At 59.1% G+C, this 11,907-nt stretch overlaps 2 protein-coding genes across 2 annotated transcripts; one reads left to right on the top strand and one right to left on the bottom strand.

Annotated features, from left to right (window-relative positions):
* The first annotated feature begins 1,029 nt into the window (after positions 1-1,029).
* On the top strand, positions 1,030-5,821 carry PTGDR2 (prostaglandin D2 receptor 2). The gene is made up of 2 exons (XM_059404723.1): positions 1,030-1,140; positions 3,239-5,821. The coding sequence occupies exon 2, from the start codon at positions 3,247-3,249 to the stop codon at positions 4,444-4,446; it is 1,200 nt and encodes a 399-aa protein (XP_059260706.1). The 5' UTR covers positions 1,030-1,140; positions 3,239-3,246; the 3' UTR covers positions 4,447-5,821.
* Positions 5,674-11,135, bottom strand: CCDC86 (coiled-coil domain containing 86). Its single transcript, XM_059404734.1, has 4 exons — positions 10,314-11,135; positions 8,366-8,495; positions 6,660-6,734; positions 5,674-6,496 (listed from the first exon to the last, which is right to left on the bottom strand). Exons 1-4 carry the CDS (start codon positions 11,063-11,065, stop codon positions 6,377-6,379), a joined length of 1,077 nt encoding a protein of 358 aa, XP_059260717.1. The 5' UTR covers positions 11,066-11,135; the 3' UTR covers positions 5,674-6,376.
* Positions 11,136-11,907: the final 772 nt, after the last annotated feature.

Below are 11,907 nucleotides of genomic sequence, written 5' to 3' on the forward strand. Positions count from 1 at the left end.
CGGAAGGACTTGCCTCGATATGGGAGTTTGTTAACATGTTCTACTGAGCCCTTCCTAGGTGCTGTGACGCTGAGTTTGGAGGAATGCTTCCTGACCCCAGGAGGCTTGGTCAGCAAAGACTTGGGGAGCCATTAAATGCAAATTCAGTTTCATCCACTCACCGTAAGGCTCTGCGTCCATTTCATTTTATTTTTTCAAAGATTTTATTTATTTATTTGACAGACACAGATCACAAGTAGGCAGAGAGGCAGGCAGAGCGAAAGAGGGGAAAGCAGGCTCCCTGCTGAGCAGAGAGCCCGGGATGCGGGGCGGGGCTCGATCCCAGCACCCTGGGATCATGACCTGAGCTGAAGACAGAGGCTTAACCCACTGAGTCAGCCAGGCGCCCCTCTGCACCTATTTTAAATAAAAGCTGTATTGCCCTTGCCCTTCCCCTTGGCCCCTGCCCTGGAGGAGAAAAGGACTAATTTCTGTGAGCACCTACTGTGCACCTGGCACTCTGTGATTGAAGGCACAGTGCTGCCAAGTCTTTGGGACAGACACAGTGGCTGCGTTAGCAGATGGTCAAACCCCAGGGGAGGGGCTGCGCGGGCAGCTGGGGCTCTGCTCTTCCAGCTGCAGCGCCCTGCCTGCCTCAGGATTATGGGGTCAGGAGAGGGCAGCCCAGGGCTGTGGACCCATGCACGAGATGTCCTCCCTTTCATGGACTTCTCCTACACAGCAGTCGCCATCAACACAGCCCCGGAGGCATGCTCCCACTCCCCCATGCCCTTGCAGGGACCCGTGGCTCTTGCAAAATCTCTGGGGCTTACAGGAAGGGGGCGGGTAGGGGCTGCCAGCAGTTTTGTCCCTTTCTCATCCATGGAGACCAATGTTACTGGAATCCTGGTGGGACAACTCACCCTCCGCTGTCCCCGCCTCCCCCAACCCCACCCCTAAGCATGCACGGGCGCGCGCGCTCACACACACACACACACACACACACACACACACACTGGGGTGGAGGATAGCCATTTCCTCCCTCAACCTCACTCCCCTTCCTCTGCCTGCCCTGTGCGGTGCTTCATTGCCTCCTGGGCAGGCTGCCACCGGGAGCTGACTGTCTCCAGGGCCGGAATCCTGTGCTCCTCCTGTGCCCAGGTAAGGGAGAAGTAGCCCAGGGGCTGGGCAGCATCAGTGCCCTCTCTGCACCCACAAAGGAAGGCGCAGATTTGCCAGGGGAGATGCCCCTAACAACTAGGCAGAGGGATGGGCTTACCAAAGACTGGAGGGGAAGAGCTGCTCGCAGAAGGGAAGGCGCTAGAAGTCAGGCGCGGTGGTAAACCACAGAAGCTTCTCTCCATACTCACAGGCAGTCTGGGGTGGGGTGTCTTAGGACAACTGACCCCAAAAGCTTGTATTCTCTGCCCCTGACCCCCACTAGAGTAGGACCCTAGCTGCTGGGCTCCCAGAGAATCCCAGGAGGCTGGGCGCTGGCTCCGTGCAGCCAGAAAGCCCAAATTGGGGTGTAGCAGGACTGTGCTCTGCAAGCAACCCCAAGGGACCTGGCTAAGAGGCTGCTGGACTGAAGGGAATGTCCCTGCAGAGAGGGGATGGCACTCATCTGTTGGGTAGAGTCTCAGACGTTGCTCTGAGCCTCGGTATCCTCTTCTTGAAAAATGGGGTCTCACTTGGTCACTGTGGGTGCAACTGCTCAGCAAGATCTAAAGCTTAGGAAGCATGAGCCTGCTCAGGGAACACAGGTCCAACTGCTCCCCACTCCCCTAACTGCGATCCCCAGCTCCAAGGGCTGGGCTGCGTGGAAAAGTCTAGTTTGAGGTCCTGGAGCCTCACCTCACAAAGAACCGTGGTACCTGGAGAAGAGTCTGGGTTTTCTCGTTCTAGTCAACAGTGTTTCCCCTGGAAATGTGAGCGCTGAAGACCACCTCTCCACCTGCCCCCCCACCTCCACCTGCGCTTGCTTATAGCCGCCTGGTGTGGGAAAGGGAACAGGCTGACCGCCGCACTGCTGCCACTCCATTCGTCCATGTTGCGTGGGTGGCCCGGGCCTCAGTCTCCTCCCTCGTAAAAATGGGATGAAGTGAAGTTCCAGCACCTTTCTTCTCGAGTCCTGAGCAAGAGAGCACCTATGCAAAGGACCTATCGTGGTCTCGGGCACATTGTGGGGCCCCAGGACAATCTGAGTCTCTAACTCCTGCTCCCCATCCCCTGCCTCCTGCCTGTAGCCTCCCACCCCTCCCCCTCAGCCCTCACCCATCTCAACCAGCTTCATATCAGGTGGGCTCGGGTTTTTTATGAGGCTGGGGTGTGCACATCTGGGGTTCCTGCACATCTGCCAGAGGCTGGTTTCCCCAGCCCTTACCTGAGAAGTTCCTGAGTAACTATTTGACCAATGAGTGCGTCACTGAGCAAACAAACAAGCCGGCAGGATTTCCCCTGGGGCGGGGAGATGGGCTCGGCTGCCCCCCAGGCAGGGGAACAGTCCTCCAGCCACACTGGGCCTCCAGGGCCCCAGTCCGATAGTTCCTCATGCCCAGCTCTCTCCTTGCTCTTATCTTATTTCCTCTCCAACTACCAGAGGAGGGGCCGGCTTCATGGTTGAAGGTCAACACACCCAACCTGCCACTGCTGTGGGAGCAGAGGGCCACCCAGACAGGCTGCGGAGGCTAGATGGGAGGGTGCACCCGTGGGTGCGGAGGCTGCATCCCTTAAAGGCAGAGACTTCTCCCACTCCCATTGCCCGGACCGGCTGACCCCTGGTGCCCTTTAGGTGGGACCTGGTTAGTGCCCTAGTGCTCCGGGGATGGGGAAAAGGAGTCCTGCTGGGCCTTGTCTCCTTTCTGTTTCTCCATGTGACCCCAGGGGACACCTGATTATTATAAACAAGACGTATGCAGTGTTTCCTGCACACCCCGGGACTCTGCTCTAAATGCTTATGTATGTAAACTCACTGAACACTCCCAACAGCCCTAGGAGTCCTGTTAGGGCAGACATCCGCATCACAGAGGAGAAAACAGGCTCAGGAAGGTTCAATGGCTCGAGCAAGTTTGCAGCGAGCGGGCGTGCAGCTGGGATGCTATTCCCCCACCTTACTGTCTCTGCTCAAGTTCACTGATCCCTGGGCCAGGGGGTGGAGGCGCTCCTCTATCCCACTCACGGGTAGGGTTCAGATCTCCTGCGGAGGGTCCCCTGCTGTCCCTGCCCAGCCGACCTCAGCACCTTCTTCTCTCCACGGCAGAGTTCACCATGTCCGCCAACGTCACCCTGAAGCCGCTCTGCCCGCTCCTGGAGCAGATGAGCCGCATTCAAAGCCACAGCAACTCGAGCATCCGCTACATGGACCACGCGTCCGTGCTGCTGCACGGGCTGGCCTCGCTGCTCGGCCTGGTTGAGAACGGACTTATCCTCTTCGTGGTGGGCTGCCGCATGCGCCAGACTGTCGTCACCACCTGGGTGCTGCACCTGGCGCTGTCGGACCTGCTGGCCACCGCCACCCTGCCCTTCTTCACTTACTTCCTGGCCGTGGGCCACTCATGGGAGCTGGGCACCACCTTTTGCAAGCTGCACTCCTCCATCTTCTTCCTCAACATGTTCGCCAGTGGCTTCCTGCTCAGCGCCATCAGCCTGGACCGCTGCCTGCAGGTGGTGCGGCCAGTGTGGGCTCAGAACCACCGCACGGTGGCCGCCGCCCACCGAGTTTGCCTGGTGCTCTGGGCCCTGGCGGTGCTCAACACGGTGCCCTACTTCGTGTTCCGGGACACCATCCGGCGGCTGGACGGCCGCATCATGTGCTACTACAACGTGCTGCTCCTGAACCCCGGGCCCGACCGCGACGCCACGTGCAACTCTCGCCAGGCGGCCCTGGCCGTCAGCAAGTTCCTGCTGGCCTTCGTCGTGCCGCTGGCCATCATCGCCTCGAGCCACGCGGTCGTGAGCGTGCAGCTGCGCCACCGCGGCCGCCGGCGGCCCAGCCGCTTCGTGCGCCTGGTGGCGGCGGTGGTGGCGGCCTTCGCGCTCTGCTGGGGTCCCTACCACGTGTTCAGCCTGCTGGAGGCGCGCGCGCACGGCGACCCCGCGCTGCGGCCGCTCGTGTGGCGCGGCCTGCCCTTCGTCACCAGCCTGGCCTTCGTCAACAGCGTGGTCAACCCGCTGCTCTACGTGCTCACCTGCCCCGACGTGCTGCACAAGCTGCGGCGCTCGCTGCGGAGCGTGCTGGAGAGCGTGCTGCTGGACGACAGCGAGCTGGGCGGCCCGGGCAGCAGCCGCCGCCGCCGCGCCTCCAGCTCCCGCGCCCCCCGCGCCGCCCACGCGCCCCCCGTGTCCTGGCCCGCGCGTCTGCTCGCCTGGGTGCGGGGCGGTGGCGCAGAGTCCACGCGGAGGGCCAGCTCCCGCTCCCAGGACGAGAGGGGCCCCCTGAACAGGGTGCTGAGCACCACATCTGGGTAGAGGATGGCGCGGGGGTGGGGGTCGGCGATCCAGCGCGAGCGCGTCCCGCAGGCGGGGGCAGGCCGGACAGGGAGCTGCCTGTACAACACCTCCCGTGACTCGGTTCCCCTCACGACCATCAGCGGGAGGGACGCCGGCCGAGATCCCGCATTTCCGCCGAACTCCCAGGAAGCAGGGCAGGGCTGCTGGTCAGGGGTTAAATGCACAAGATTTCTCAAACTAGGGTGCAGGGGATGCCCCTTCCAGGAGTGCAACTTTACCAGCTGGCGGGAGGGGAAAGGGAGGTAAGTCTTTTTCCATGAAGCCAGGGATGCGTTTTGGAGTAGAAAATGGAGAACAAAAGTTTGGGAAGCACTGGTCCGGTCTAACTCTCCATGTAGTCCCCAGCCAGCGCTCACTGAGCTGGATGCCTGATCCTGCAGTCTACCCACCATACAGCTGCGATACATGGGCTTAATCCACTTGACCCAAGTATAGCATCTGCATACTCACCAGTAACCATCATGCGGTTCAATTACCATCCAGTAAGTGAAACAACACTCCCTCCACCCCCAACATACCCGAGGTACTGAAGGTCTTGGCTGTGAGAGGCCTGGTCTCTACCCCACCCATCCAGCACCAGCCGAGGGGTTTCTAAGGTAGAAAGAGCAAGGGCTATAGCCGTTGGTCTGGGCTAATCCAAGTGCAGTGGGCATCTCTGCTGAAGGTCTAATCTGTGCACAGCAGCCTCTGAGACCATAGCGTATGACATTTCCTCAAGAATCTGACATCTGTACAGCCCTGGTACTTCACAGGGGTGCCCTCTGGGCAATGCTGGTAATCCTCAAATCTTTCCAAAGCTCACCTCCCGACCACACAGAAGCTGGGCGACTGTCCCAATCTGTAGCAGCCAGGGCTCAGTCGGACCTCCATACAGCACATCCAACTCTCCTCTGCCCACCACACATTAGAGGACAAAGACCACTGCACTTGGGTCTGTCCCTGGGCCCACGGGCAGAACTGTGGCTGATAACTGGTTAGTGGAATGTCGGTCCAGCTCGGAAGCGCGTGGCTGGGGTCCTGAAGGCTGGGCTGGCCGGCTCACTGTTCATCACCGCACCGGGCCTTGCTCACAGCAGGTGCTCAGCGGTCGGCCGGATCCACCGCTGGCCGAACCAATGTCCATCCTCACACCTCCCCACGTTCCCTGCTACCTTCCCCTTGCTTCACTCTTGGCACTTCCCACTGTTTAACTCAATACGGTTTCCCTGTTTATTATGTTTTTTCCATCAGAATGAAAGCTCCTTAGGGGCTGGGGCCTCTGTCTGTGTTCCCCGGTACGTACATTTATGCCTGTATAAAGCGGGCGTCCAATAAATGTTTGTTACAGACAGGATGGAGTGAGTGAATCAGATCTGTGGGTCTCCTGCAGAGTCCGGCGCAGGTAGAGGGAGCTGGGGGGTAGGGGCGGGAGGTGCAGACCTCACTTCCTGAAACCTCCTTAACCTTTCAGTGTTGAAAAGTCGGGGAAGCCGGGTTCAGCTGGCCGGGCGACTGGGCCAGTGGGCTGCAGAGACACCCCAAGGAGCCTTTGGGATGGTGTGAGGGAACCTGGTTCCTGACTGCAGTCTCCTGGCCTGGGTTGGACCCATGACTTTGAGACAGAAATACACATTTTAGGGAGTCCCCCTCCAGTTGTCAGCTCCCAAGGAACCAGAGAATTTACCCTTCTTGGCTGCAAGGCACTTGAGGAAGGAGGAGAGGGGAGGAAGGAGGTGGGGGTGGGGCTGAACCTCTTCCCTCCTCCAGTCTCTGCCAGGCCCCAGGTTCCTCTGGGCTTGTGTGCCCTTGAAGACTCAGAAATCCCCTGGGGCAGAGTGGCATGGCGCTAGCACTGGAGGGCCATGGCCTGACAAATGTGAGTCCGACACAGCAGCTGGCCGCAGCGCAGTCAGATCTTGGCCGCTGGCCCCTGGGGTGGCTGCTTCTGCAGCAGTGCCAGCGTGTCCCGCTTCTGAATGGAGCGAAGCTGCTTCTTCTTTGCCCGCTTGAGCTTGGCAGGGTTTCGGATCTGGGGGTGGTGTAAGGAGAGGGCATTAGTGTGGCTGACATCTTTGCCCTGTGCCCTGGGGACAGGGAGGCCACTTCGTGGGGGTGGGCGGGCGGGTGAGGCATCTTGAGCACAGCGCCTAGCCCAGCCACGGTTCAGATCCCCCCAGCAAGACAACACTCACCACTTGGACAACCTCTGCCCTCCGCTCATTCTCCAGGCGGCGTTTCAGGTTCTCGGCCCGGCGCTGTTTCTTCTCCTGGAACAGAGGCGATGGGGATCTGAGGCTGGGAATTGGGGCAGCCCTGGTCTCTTAGCCTCAGAGGAGTGAGAGCTGGCTGAGTTCCCAAGGACAGCAAAGACCCTCTCGCCCCCGTGCGACTGTTGCTGGCGGTGTGGGCCAGTGAGGCGATACGCCCTTGGCCTGGACTGCGACCGAGACACGATGGTGGGTGGGAGGAGGGAAGACGCAGGTGTCTCCCCACCTGGAAACTCAGGCACAGGCACGACGGCCCCTGTACCATCCCCCACCCCGCCATCAACTTCCGGGGGGGGGGAGGGGTGGGCTGGCGCTTTCCCTCAGTCCCACCCTCTCAGGGTCTCTAAGGTTCATGCAGGTGGGGAGTGGAGGCTACAGGGAAGAGGCTCCTGGGCTATCTGGCCCTGGTTCAAATCCCAACTCTGCTCCTGGGCTATCTGGCCCTGGTTCAAATCCCAACTCTGCTGCTTCCAAATGAGTGACCTTGGCCAAGCTGACAAGCCCTCTGGGCCTCAAGCCCCATCTTGAATGTGAAGAGGCTTCCACAGAGCTGTTCCGAGGAATAAGTAAACACACGCCTACACCGGCCTCGGGGGATAACCTGGCCTGGCGGGCACACTTCAAACATGGATTCACTGGGGTCTGTCTTAGGCGTGGGGAGTCCAGTGGCTCCGGCTATGCCGACTGCTGTCCCGGGGCGGCCAGGTTGGGGGGGTAAGTGGGTGTCGGCTCCGAGGTCCCTGCATGGTCAGGGGCCTCTCCTGGTTTTGACAACTCAGGGGAGAAGGGGTGGCCTGGGCCCCTGGGGAGGAGAAAGGAGAAGTGAGATTTGGGCTCCTGTCCGGGGAAGGGCCGGTCTGGGGGTACTGCCGGGGGGCGGTGACAAGAAGTCTGTCTTGCCCAAGAGGTAGTCAGGGCTGTACAGGAAGTAAGATAAGGACCCGGCACACAGCAGCAGCCACACAGGCAGCAGGGCCTTGGCCACAGCTGCACAGGGTGACTCAAAGCAGAGGACAGATGACTGAATTGACTGGCCCTGCCCCTTCCCTTGCTGGCCAGGCTCAGGGTGAGAGGTCTGACTCCTCCTGTGCCCTGCGGATCAGTAGACAAGTGACATCCCTCTGATGACCACCGTCCTGAAGGGGTGTTGTGGAGGACCCCATGTTCTCTGGGTGCTGCCTACTGGGGCTTCCTGGAGCCTGAAGGGGGGTTAGGGGAGGTTACCTCTAATGGGGCATTTCCGGCCTGCGGATCAGCAGCAGGGAGACAGCTGGAGGAAGGTGTGGGGTATCCACTTTGCTGATGTCTGGTGGCTGTCTCTTGAGGAATGACGGCACCAGTACCAGGGAAAAGGCTCTCCTACCCGACTGACGACCCTGAAGCCCGTCTTGCCAGATGCTTCCATCAGCAGTGAGGGCCACTGCGGGGAACGTGGTACGGGGCTCCTTCCCACCCTTGAGTCTCTTATGGAGCCCTGGGCTAAACTGGGCGCCGCACTGGGCTTCCCCACCTCGTGGTCCTACATGGCACTACTGCTTCTGGCCAGGCTCCCCGCTGCCCCAGGTCCATTCCAGCAGTCACCGGCTCAGCCCCCTGAGCTCCAGCCTCAGCCGGGATGGCTGGTTCCTCACCTGCCGTCGCTTCTCCTTCTCCTCCTCTAGGTGCCGGGCGAAGTCCTTGGCCAGCTTCCTCTCCTGTCGTTCCTTCATCTTCCGCTGCCAGGATGTGCGCAGGGGCTTGTCCTGCACCATTTGGGAGAACCTGGATGGGAGCCAACGGGTGCTCGCGTCGTCCGCGGGAGGGGCCCGTGCCCACTTCCCTCTCAGCTCTGGGCCTTCCTCCCCAGAACCCAGGCAGAATTGCATCCTCCCCTGCCCGTTTGCCAGGCAGTCACCCCTCTGGGTCTGCGGGACAGGCCCTAATCATGCTGCCATTTCTAAAGCCCTAGTTACGTGTCCCTACGATGGGTGCTCTTGTTCCTCCCATTTTAAAGAGGAGCAAATCAAGGCTCAAAGAGGTTAACTGCCCAGGTCACCTTCTACCTGAACAGCCATCAAAACTGAAATCCCTGTCTGTCACCAGAGTCCTGACCACGGAGCCTTTCCGTAAGGTTCTGCTGCTTCTGCCCAGCAAGCTTAGCTTGGGCGCTAATGTTAGGGTTCTCTCCCTCTGGGGGTGGCCCGTTCCATTCCAGAACAGTGTGGGGAGGTATGTGAAAATGTACTGGGCATTAGAGGATATTGGGGGACATCCTAATTTTTGTAAGAGCAGCGCTGCCAAGCAGAACTTCCTGTGACAGTGGAAAAGCTCACTATTCACTGGCCGGTAAGGCAGCCCCTAGTCACACCGGCAGCTGAGCAACTTGAGATGTGTTTGGTGTGACGGGAGGAATTGAATTTTAGGTTTTTAAATTTTAATCAACTTACACTGAAGTTGCCACCTGTGGCTGGCGACTACGCGATTGGGACAACACAGCGCCAGAGCATCAGTTTTACCGGGAGGTTGAGGGCAGAGAGGCCTGGCTTTCAAGGCCGGGGTCTGCCTCCTACTACTTGGGTACCTTGGGCAAGGAGCCGGAGTTTCAGTGACTTCCCACGTTGAACAGAAATGAGAATGGCTCCTGTTCCAAAGGGTGGTGGGAGGATGAGACAAGGCTGGACAAGCATTTAGCACACGGCTCTGCGCAGGGGAGAGAGACGGCACACCCGAGGAGCACTGTGCAGGGGGCATCTGGCCTGAGCTCGGAAGAGAGGGCCGCAGCCGGGCTTTCCCAGCCCACTGCAGGTGCTGTGTCCACTATCTCTGGGCTCTGCTCACCATCTGCCGAAGCTGCTTCCTCGAAGGCCCTGAACATCAATTCAATGGCCCTTTGGCCCTTATCCACAAGACCACCTGAGGCTTCCACATGTGTTTTAGTTCTACCACAGCTGCAACTTTACTGGTCTCTCTGCTTTCACCCCTGACGTCCTACTGTCTAATAACCCCTATTTCTCTGCTTAGCCTTGAGTTCCCCTTATGTAAAATGAGGATAATCCTAGCATCAGCTGCTTCATAGAGATGCGTGCAGATTCAAGGCCATGAGGCATGCTGGTCCCTCTGTCTGTCCCTTTGTCCCGTTCCCTGTCCCATCCTTACCAAGATGCTCAGCAGCGTTCTACACGCTCAGTGCTCCATAATACTTTCTAACACAAGGGCAAATAACTGTGATGGATACCAGCTGGTGAAGACCTCATAGCTTTTTATCAAGTTACGGCTGGTTTACCTGCTTCTGCTTCCCTCACTGGAAAGCAGGCAGGCAGAGGGAATGCTTGTAGAATGAATACGTAACTCAGGTGCTCTAGGAGAGGTACACAGGTACTCTGAGGAGGAAAGCATCACAGAAATAACCTCTGAGGGCTGGTCTCACCCACCCTGGGATCCCAGAACATTTTACCACAACCTGATTATAATGACCTGTTTGTGTGAGACCCTCCCACCCCCAAATGTGAGCTCTCTCCATCCCTGGTCCCATCACCAGGTTGCACTGGTGCCCCAACACCACAGAGAACCACACTCCTGCCCAACTGTCCCCAGCTTCACCTTTTCTTGGAGCGGTCCTTCCACACCCGCCCCGATTTGGGCTTTCCCATAGGGATTACAGGAACCGCCTCCCCCGCCTTCAACTTCTTGGACGCTGGGGTCTGGGCTGAAGAACTTGTCCGCTTCTGCGCCCCGAGGCTGCTTCGCACCGTCTTCGCGGCCGGAGGTGGCTTGCTCGGCTCGCGCTGACCCCGGGGGGAGGCGGGTGACTGGGCTGTCGGCTCCTGGAGTGGCCGCGAGGGCTCCGGACCCGGCGCTTGCTCAGCCAAGTAAGGCTCAAGGGATCCTGAGTGCAGATGATGTCGGGGAGACCCCGGGGCCAGCTCCTTCTTACTCAGTGACAACTCCGAGTCCGGTTTTTCCTGGATCTGGGAGAACTCTGTGGACTCCCCACTTGGCTTTGGCTGAAATCCGGGGGGTTCTGGACCCGACTCCGGAAGTGTTTGGAGCGACTCCAGGCCTGGGTTCTGCTGGCGCTGGAGGGACGGTGGGCCCGGCTCCGGCTCCCTTCCGGGGGTCCCCAAACCTGCACCCTTCGGTAAAATAGGTGACCCCGGGCTTGTCTCCGGCTGACGTCGGGGGGACTCCAGGGCGGGTTGCTGAGCACACGGAGACTCGGGCTCCCCCGTCTCTTTCGGGTCCAACTTGAACTCCACAAGGGCCCGTCTCGCCCGCAAAACTGAGCTGGGGGTCTCGGGGGATTCAGGGTTTAGGCCTTCCAGCCTCCGGCTGCGCCTGAGCGGCGTATCCATGGCGGGTCCTGAAAGTTTCCAATCTCAGCCCACGTGCAGCCTCCACCTTGTCGGGGACGACCGGCGCGATCCTATGACGTCAGGAGCCGCCCTGCGTGAGGGAGGAGGGGCCGTTGCCGGGGAGACCACGTTGGTGATGGGCAGAGAGGCGGGGCCCGAGTCGGCTGGGCTTACAAAGCGCGTGCGCAAAGCGCTGCGGCGCATTTACTCGCCGGGGAGATCTAGCTTGAGGTCTGTGTTTTTCTTTCGTGCAAACTCATTGTCCGTGGTGAAAAGAGTGCGCAAATAGAGAAAGGAAGGGGGTGGAGGACCCACTTCAGGGAGAGAAGAAGATTGGAAAAAGGTCCATGGAAACTTTCTTTGGGCCTCGGTTTTCTCATTGGTGATCCGGGTAATTCTGCACAAGCTTAGTGTGTCCAACGTGATTCTCTCAGAGTCCTCTTAACTGCCAGAGTTCATGCTACCTGGCGGATCCTGGAAGCGGGAAATCTCTTAAGGCTTGAGTTATATGATAAATGTAACCCCTTCCTTCCCTTCTCCCCTCCTGCGCTTAAATATCAAATCTACAGCTCTCTCTTTTCAACATTTACAGCATTCATGCCTGAAGCTGAAGTGCTTACCCTTTGGTAAGATGCACTAAAAATTTGTGTCCGGGACCATTCAGCCCCAGTTCTGGAAAGAGCGATCAAATCACCACTGACCTTCTTTTCAACCAAGACAGAGCTCCCTGCCCCAGCGTGTGAGCCAGCCAGCCTTTTCCCCTCTGCGTGAGACCCAGGAGGAACTTTTGATTCACTCACAGCATGTATCTGAGGAAGGAAAGAACGTCTTGGAAGCTGCCC

Source organism: Mustela nigripes, chromosome 1 (assembly GCF_022355385.1).
Source record: "Mustela nigripes isolate SB6536 chromosome 1, MUSNIG.SB6536, whole genome shotgun sequence".
Lineage (NCBI taxonomy): Eukaryota > Metazoa > Chordata > Mammalia > Carnivora > Mustelidae > Mustela > Mustela nigripes.